At 33.5% G+C, this 8,932-nt stretch overlaps 1 protein-coding gene across 1 annotated transcript in view; it reads right to left on the bottom strand.

Annotated features, from left to right (window-relative positions):
* OstDelta (oligosaccharide transferase delta subunit) overlaps positions 1-8,731 on the bottom strand; it is an 11,798-nt gene extending 3,067 nt beyond the window's left edge. The window contains exons 1-8 of the mRNA XM_018452834.1: positions 8,647-8,731; positions 6,632-6,840; positions 5,327-5,452; positions 4,985-5,145; positions 4,004-4,143; positions 3,536-3,911; positions 907-1,086; positions 577-808 (exon numbers count right to left, since the gene is read on the bottom strand). Of these exons, the coding sequence (XP_018308336.1) occupies positions 577-808; positions 907-1,086; positions 3,536-3,911; positions 4,004-4,143; positions 4,985-5,145; positions 5,327-5,452; positions 6,632-6,840; positions 8,647-8,659 (1,437 nt within the window). The 5' untranslated portion in view covers positions 8,660-8,731. The remainder of the gene's footprint in view (positions 1-576; positions 809-906; positions 1,087-3,535; positions 3,912-4,003; positions 4,144-4,984; positions 5,146-5,326; positions 5,453-6,631; positions 6,841-8,646) is intronic.
* Between the last annotated feature and the right edge of the window lie 201 nt (positions 8,732-8,932).

The following is an 8,932-nucleotide window of genomic DNA, read 5'->3' as shown; positions in this document are numbered from 1 at the left end:
ATTTTGTTCGAAATGTGCACCTCTTGCAGCAATACAAGCATTGCATCTGTCAAACACGGCTCTTGTAGCAGCCAGGCACTGTTCTTGCGATATTCTGTTCGCTGCAGCTACGATACGATTTCTCAAATGTTGCTCTGATTGAATAGGCGAAGAATAAACTTCTTGCTTCAGAGTACCCCATGCATAGAAATCTAATGGCGTTAAGTCGGGCGAACGAGTTGCCCAATGTACTGCTCCTCCACGTCCAATCCATCGTTGTGGGAATTTTCTATCTAACCAGGTTCTAGCGACTCTGCTGTAATGAGCAGGGCATCCATCTAATTGAAACCACATTTCAGTACGTTGTTGTAATGGGATGTTTTCTAAATAGTCAGAAAATTCATTCTCCAAGAAATTTAGAAAACGGTCCCCATTTAATCTTGCAGGTAAAAAAAACATTTTTTTTCGATTTCTCTGAAACGGAGCAAAAACGAGCATATGTCTATAGGACTTTTTTTCTTAGTTTTTTACTCCTCTACACGCTCCCGAAGTTTTGCCATTTAATTTGGAAACACCCTGTATAGCATAAAAAATTACCATATCAAATTTATAAATATGAGTAGCATCAGGTTCAGCAACGAAAAAGATTTCATGGCCTCGCTTATTATTAGTAAACGTGGAAATGGATGTAAGGCGCACGAAGGCTTGATGCACACGCATCGGTTTCTTATTGGCAGAATCACGCAACAAAAATCGCATGACTAGTTTTTGTTGAGAATCAGCTTCTATTTTATGTTCGAGCTTGCCTGAGGAAGATTCTGTGTTTATTCTGAAAATTAAAGAGACATAAATGAATAAACATAGAATATCTTGTTAACAAATATATAATTTAGTAGATATATAAAATAATACGAATCATGTAAACACCTCGTAAGTTTTGGTTGAGTTGTCTGATCGGCATCACCAGTACCAATCTCTAAATAGTCCAATATTGCTTCAGATAAGATCTTCACTGTAATCGTATTCTTGACCGAAGCCGCAGTTATTAATATCTTGTAAAAACCGCGATCAGGTTTTACATTCATCAGATTCATTGTGAACAAAGTCCTGTGTAAACACATTATATTGAAATACACTACGCAAAAAAATTAGGGGAGAACTTTAAAACCTGCAAATTTTGTCAATATATAAGATACTATATCTCCGCTTTCAGAGATCGCAGGACAATTTTTCTGGGTGTGTTTCAAAGGGTGAAACTTCTACTTTGAAACTAATGTGATATTTGCCGTCCCATCGAATAGTTTTTTCGCGAAGACCAGAAGCAGGTTGTGTTAAAATTCTGAAAATTTCACGAATTTCCAACTTTTCACGGGCAAAGTACGAACAGGCCGAAAGATCTTATTACATATATTTTAAAGTCTGAAATTTTTCCTTTAAAATGAGACCTCGACCATTACTTTAGTATGCTTAGAAGCTGAGTTATCAGGTTCCAAAGGGAACCCTACATTTTGCAAGATTTTGGATAAGTACCGCCGGTATACCCAATGTGCACCACGGGGAAGAAAAAGACCATTCGATGGGACAGCAAATATCACATTAACTGTTTCAAGGTAGAAGTTTCACTCTTTGAAACGCACTCAGAAAAATTGTCCTGCGATCTCTGGAAGCGGAGATACAGTATCTTAAATATCGACAAAACTTGCAGGTTTTAAAGTGCTCCCCTAATTCTTTTGCATAGTGTATATTATAATAAAACCAAAAAAATTCATCAAAACCTGATTTAGTTAATCGAGATTAGTCTTAATAGAACTCTTTCGTTAAAGCCATCATCAGACTAGAAATTGAGATTAGATTGGAATTTAACCAATCGAAGCAAAAATTTATTAAATTTTAAATTAATTTCCTTTTTTCTGATTGGTTATATTCCAATTCAACCTTAATTTCAATCTTTAATCTGATTACGATTAAGTTTAATACTAATTTTAATTAGTCAAATCTAGAATGTGGTATACACTTATAGAATGTATATAAATGGAAGAGAAATTGAGTGCTGAACCCGAAGCCAACATCTATGTATATGTGTGTGAGTGAGAAAGCTATATTCCCAATTGACTATAATGCTCATGTGTCACTCTTAGCTCCTTTTGCCATTCCATTTCATTGTTCACTTCGTTCCACTTTGTTGTCAATGTGTGAGAAAAAATTTAATCAATTCTCATACAGACGACGGTCTACATATACGCGTTGCAAACATTTGGAATTTTTATAATACATTTTAGCTTTCTCTCGCACAGATGTTTGACTTCAGACTCGATAGATAGGCAATTCTCCTTCCATTTATATATTCTAAGAATATACAATTGATTGTACATTTAAGGCCGATATACATAGTCGATTCTTTTATTTAAGACTGTCTTAAATAAAATCTTGAAATGTCATGTATCAGAGTCGCATTAGCATCTTAAGACATTACTTAAGACGGTCTTAAAATAAGAATGGACTACGAATTCCAGCCTAAATTTCATCAATTAGATTTAAGTAATTAACAATACTTAAAGTAATAATGTTGACATTGAAGGGTTAAGGGCAGTGGCAATATTTGTGCGTTTTAAAACCCCATTGAAAAGAAGTATTACAATCTTTCTATGAAACCTTCATATAAAAACATCTATCCTTGCAAAAAAAATGATAAATTCAAAATTACTTCGATGTCAAGATGGGCGGACAAAACTTTGAAATGTAAATTTAGGTAAAATTTAAGGGTAAAACCGTTTCTTATGCATTTTCAGACTTTTGTTAATAAAATTGCAACCACCGATGATCTTGACCTTGTTGTCATGATCCTCCAACAGGTTTTAGGTGGTGGTCGTTACTCGTAAACAAGTTATTAACAAAAACAGTTTAAAAAATAATGTTTTATTTCTGCTTTATACAATATTAAGAATTACTACTCGATCTGTCTAGGAGCATCAGACTTTCCATGCGAAGGGAATTCCATCCCACCTCTCTCCTCCTGCCAAGAGGCGTACGACTTTGAGGCAGGGGGACGACGATGAGGTGGAACTCGCTTCGCGTGAAAAGTCGTACGCCTTTTGGGGGGGGGGGGGGGGGAGAGAGGAACTCGATTGGCGTGGAAAGTGATTACATATGTAGGGGAGGGTATAGGATAGTTTATTATATTGTATAAAGCAGAAATAAGACGTTATTTCTTAAACTTTTTTTGTTAAGAACTTTTTAAAGAAAACGACTGCCATTTAAAACCTATATGGTCACTCAAGGTCATGATATATATCAAGATTATTGGTGGTTGTTTCCCTTTTCTGCAGTTTTAACACATACTATTAAAATCTGTATGGAAAAATCTGAGACATTCAGTTTAACAAAATTAGTAAAAATATATGTTGAATTTCTTAACCTTAATAATATTTTAAAAAAGGTTGAAGGGATTATTCAACAATTATTGCTATGCCCCAAGGTATAGCTGATATCAGCATGGCAAAGCTGATTCAGTAAAGTATTGGGGGAGGCTATATCATATTTAATAGATAACACTCACTTATCCATTGTAGATGGCTGCAAATTCTCATTGCTGAGAACAACAACATCGTCTCCTACTCGTGTTGCGGAATTTGCAACGACTTTAGGCACGGTTGGCAATGCTTGACCAAGAATATCACAAACTTTAACAGTAACTAACGGTTGCTTATTAAATATAATGATTCCTCCATCGGCTAGAGTTATGCAAATTGGCTTTTCAGAACTATCGACTGCCAAAGTAGTTAAAGCAGAAAGTAAATTTGTAACACCCTTTGTCGTTTGCACGGAACGCCGCGAGAGAAGATAATTGCTCAGTTTAATAGTCTGTTGGAAGTTTAATGGCGGTTTTTTCTTCAACGAAGTTGATAATTTAAGAATACCATTAACAAGGAAGCCTATAAAAATTTATTTTAAAATTGAAATAAATTTAGTGTTATACAAAAAAATCAATTTGGAATTATACAAATAATAGCAACTAAATATATACTTGTTATAGAAAGGCCGCCTTCAAACTGCAAGTATTGGCCATCGACTTCGTCTGCTTGTATTACAGCATCTTCAATACGATCAAAAGCAAATGCCGCTGGGGTACCTATGTCTGCAGCAATGTGGAACACGTATCCCAAGCTAATAACAGAAAAGTAGCTTATATTGTCCGTATTAAAAATATATAGCAAAGTAATTTTTAAGATATTCCATTCAGTATAATAATTATTGTCTTCATGTTTCCTATTCAGAAGAACGAAAGTTTTATAAACATCATTATATTTGTCATTAATTTTGACCATAATTGCTAATATATATTGCTAATATATATTTTATACACGGTGTCCCATTTTATTTAAAACAGCCAATTTCTGGAAGTTATCGAGATTTTAGAGAAAAATATAGATAAAAGTTGTAAGAGGTTCGAAGGGGGACACAAGGGGGTACTGTTGATTTGACCGTGGGTGACGCCGCCAAGGTCAGGTCAAGATCACTTTAAATTTTTTAAATGAAATTTGCACTAAAAATTCATTTTCAAGTAAAAAGGAAAATAAGAGATACAATCTCTGAGCCTTGATCTTAATAAATGTTATCCAGGTTATGATTCTGAATAACATTCAAGAGGTTTCAGCCGTCGGTCGGACACCTTAGATAATACTAATACCAGCGGTGCTGTAAATTTCAAGCTTTATAACTCAAAAAGTACTTAATGGAAAAACATTTTGATATAGTTTTGAATAGCTCTCGAAATAAGCTATAAGAATATACAATGAAAAATAGGAGATACTATTTAAAAAATTCAAAGTAACCTTGATCTGACCTTGATGCCCAGGATCAAATTAATGGTACCCTCTTTATGTCCTCCTTTGAACCTTACAACTTTTGTCTAAAACATTTTTTTTTCTAAAATCTCGTGATCTTTGTTCCAAAAAATGGCTATTTTAATTAAAATGGGACACTGTATAAACCTTTGATAACTTACTTCCATAGACTATCATCTTTCCTTAAAGTTGCTTGAATTAATTTCACTAATTTGTCAATTCTGCCAGAAGGTATTTTTTGCGATAAAGATGCTAAACCACTCACTGCATAATACAAATCAGAGAGTGTAGAAGTATCCTTCTGTATAATATTTGTCAATATCTGTATAAATAAGATATTGTTATATACAGTGTGTTGGGAATGAATAGTAATATTTATATTTTGTTTAGGAATAATTATTATCTTCATTCTTCATGCAGCAATATTATTGCAGACATCATTATGCTATGTAAGTGTTACAGGTATTCGTGTAATTTAGGTCACTAATACTAGTATACATCACCTTTGTCACAGTACTTGTGGAAAACTCTTGGCAGCCTCCAATAGCTTTCCATGTGGAAACAAGATAAAATGCCGTTTCAGGTGTGATGTTTTCTCCATTGGATTTTATTAAGTACTTGCAAATGGTCTAAACAAGCACAATCGCTATTAATATAAGAATTCGAAATATTATATTATAATGAAGAAAATTCTCAGTCAGAAAGACTAATCAAATAATCATGGAATTTCAGTATAGCTTTTTCATCATAAGGTAATTTGTACATGGCGGCTATCTACAAATACTAGCTTAAATGTATATACAGGATGAATCGGTTTAAGTAACGCATTGATTTTTCTCAAAAGCCAAGACTTTTATCAGAAAATGTTTCGATAATTGCCTAGTAAAAAAACTCACTTAAAATGATTTACTCTGTATCTATATGTATATATGTACGTGCATGCACGCACACGCACGCACGCACGCACGCACGCACGCACGCATGCACGCACGCACGCACGCACACACACACACACATACACACACACACACACACATACTTATTGACAGAAGTAAGAAAAAAAGTATTTGTTTATGAATTGTTGTATATTTTTAGATTTCGTGATAAAAATAAAAATGTAAAACAATAGCATTTCATAAATTAAATAATTGTCATTGCATTTTTAAAAATATACTTGTATATAAAAATTAGAATAAAGATCTAAACAAAATAAAAAAAATCTGTATAATAGTTGAGAAATATATTTTGTTTACTATTTTTTACAAATATAAACAATATGTATATGGTTCTAACTCTTATTAATATTCTGATACAATGTTCGAAAAAAACCTTTGAATTGATAATTCTGAGATTTACAAAACATTTATTTCAAATTAAGCCATTTTGGACATATAGGTATATGAAATTTTCTTGATTAATGTGAGAAATCACTTCTTAAAATCTTTTAGGTCGGAATCTATAGTCCAGTCTTAATCTCAAGCAATGTCTTAAGATGCTAATACGGCTCTCTGATTGGTTCATGCACTAGCTTAAGACCATCTTGAATCTTGAGCACCGTCTATGGATTCCGCCCTTAAAGTATATAACTGCCATCTTGTATATTTACAGAGCGAATCTTAAAAGCCTAATGTTTTATCATGGACATTGAATTATTGACTGCAACAGGAAAGAGATGTATAAGAGAAAGTGAAATATTTAAATATGGTAAAATATTGGTTCAACAATTAAGGTTCACTCTGTATATGTATATATATATATATATGAGAAAAAATATACATATATATATAAAATGGAAAGAAGAAACTTACATCAGCTTTCGATATAGTTTGTCCAAGTAAATTGTATCCACTGACAGCATAATATACCGATGGTACATCATCTAATTGAAATCCTGTTTCAAGGATATTTTTCAAACGTGCTCTATCAGCCACAGATAAATAAGAATTTGTTGATTGTGTGACTTCTGAGAACGCACAATTTGAACATAATGCTACCAATATCAATGGTAGCACAGCAACTAAAAATAGATATTGTTACATTCTTAGAAACAAAATTTATAACAAAATGTTTAAAAACATATATAACGTTTTTCATAAGATAGTGTCCTAAGTACACAGATGACTGTAACTGAATCGTAGAACATAAGTTATAGTTGTAGATTGACCAAAACTTTGAGTGCGTTCAACAGACTCATCTGTTGTGCAACTGTTTTATGATTGCCTGCTGAGATAGGATCATTCTTCTAAAAGTATAATCCAATACATCTAAAAGTATAATCCAATCAGTGCAAAGAAAACTTACAACAGTTGCAAAATAAACGTTCTGTATTCTGAACGCAGCCATTGTGCGTTGACCTATGACTACAACTCATGTTTCACGACTTAAGGGCCCTATTTCTGCAACTTTTAATAACTGTCGATATCGTTATGTGTTGCACAGTTTGTTTTACTATATAAAATATCTGCGCAACGACACTACAACAATATTGACATCGTTGTTAAGAGTTACAGAATAGGGCACAAGGAGGGCAGTTAGTTACTGCCATCCTTGTGCTGAGGCCCTAAAAGATAATTAGCAAGTTGCAATTCCGACGAAATTGGTGAAGTTAACCAGCTAATTTCTTAAGACTGCGGACTCTACAAACTCATTGTAAAACCTGTGTAATACATAGATAGATAGCTATTTTGATTCTGTTTATTTTTGATCTATCTATTTTAATTTAAATCAGTAAACTAGAGTCCGACCGAAATTTCGGTTTCGATCAGTTTCGGTAAAAAAATCAGGGTTTCGATTTGATTTCAGTTTCGGCCGAAATTAAGAGAAAATTTCGGTGGATAAACCGAAACTACAAGACAAGTTGCAATGCACTCGTGAACGTTCAAAAAACAACTGTTCGATTTTAATTATTAACTCATTGAGCTTTTATAAATTATTATAAATTATAAGCTTAAAACAATTTGAGTACAAATTTTAATGTGATCCCAATAATAACTGATTTGATTTCTTTAAAAGTTGAGGATGCAATATTATATTATTATAGTTAGATATTTTTTAATAAAAATTGGTTTTTTTAGATTCTTATTTTTTAAAGAGTACATAAATCGTCATGATTTCTGAAAATTATACGGTTTCTGTAAAATTAATCCAAAAATCATCGATTTCGGCTTAGGCCGAAAAAATGTGACTCCGTTAGCTTCTCTCTCTCTCTCTCTCTCTTTCTCCCTCCCTTCCCCCCTCCTTTTTTTAGTAAGATTTATTTAAGTTTCAGTTTCGTTTTCGGCCGAAATTGAATAACAACCGAATATTCGTTTACTGTCGGTCGGACTCTACAGTAAACACGTTTCCTTAGTTATACTTCCATATAAGGCAGCGTTTCGTTTCTCGCATGATGTGCATCATTTATCTTTGTTTAACATTCGGTGAATAACAAGTATAAATCTGTACATGCATGCGCGTTCAATTATATTCCAAAATATACTTTCCAAAAACCCGAAACAGTTTTTATCATATCTGGTAAAAAAGTGATCAAATATGACATCGAATAAAGATAATCATTGTCGGAATTGTTCTGAACGACTTAAGGAGCACATAATTCACTGCAACATATGTTGTTGAAACGAATTCGTACATAATAAATCGTTAAAATGTATGTTCGATCCGAACATACATACACATCTACACGCGACTCGAAAAATCAACCATATTGTGTCCAAGTACAAAATTCATACTTTTTTTCAACAGCGTAATTTCGACTTTAACATCATTAAAAGCAGATAAAGAACGAACACTAAAAGTCGCAAAAAGACATTCTCGCAATACTTACAGAGAACCATCATGAATTCTAAATTGTTACTCGTCAAACCGATTCGGCCGCCACGTTGAACTTCCGAACAAAATGGCCTTCTCTTATAAGTTCATAAGTTCATAACTCCTATACATAGAAGTCACAGGACGCGGCAACGTCGTCGCCACTGGTCGCCGCCCGCCCGCCACAATGCTTGCCGTAGTGTAGTGTGTCATGAGGGAATTAGAAAGGTGATGGATGCGCAGTAGTTGAAAGTAGGGATCTGTCAGCCAATCAAGTTTTGAGCTAATTTGCTGAGATGCAC

The sequence above is a fragment of the Mycetomoellerius zeteki genome, unplaced genomic scaffold (assembly GCF_001594055.1).
Source record: "Mycetomoellerius zeteki isolate Tzet28-1 unplaced genomic scaffold, Tzet1.0 scaffold109, whole genome shotgun sequence".
In the NCBI taxonomy this organism is placed as follows: domain Eukaryota; kingdom Metazoa; phylum Arthropoda; class Insecta; order Hymenoptera; family Formicidae; genus Mycetomoellerius; species Mycetomoellerius zeteki.
The sequence above is the reverse complement of the archived record's forward strand: the minus strand, read 5'-3'. Positions and strand labels throughout refer to the sequence as shown.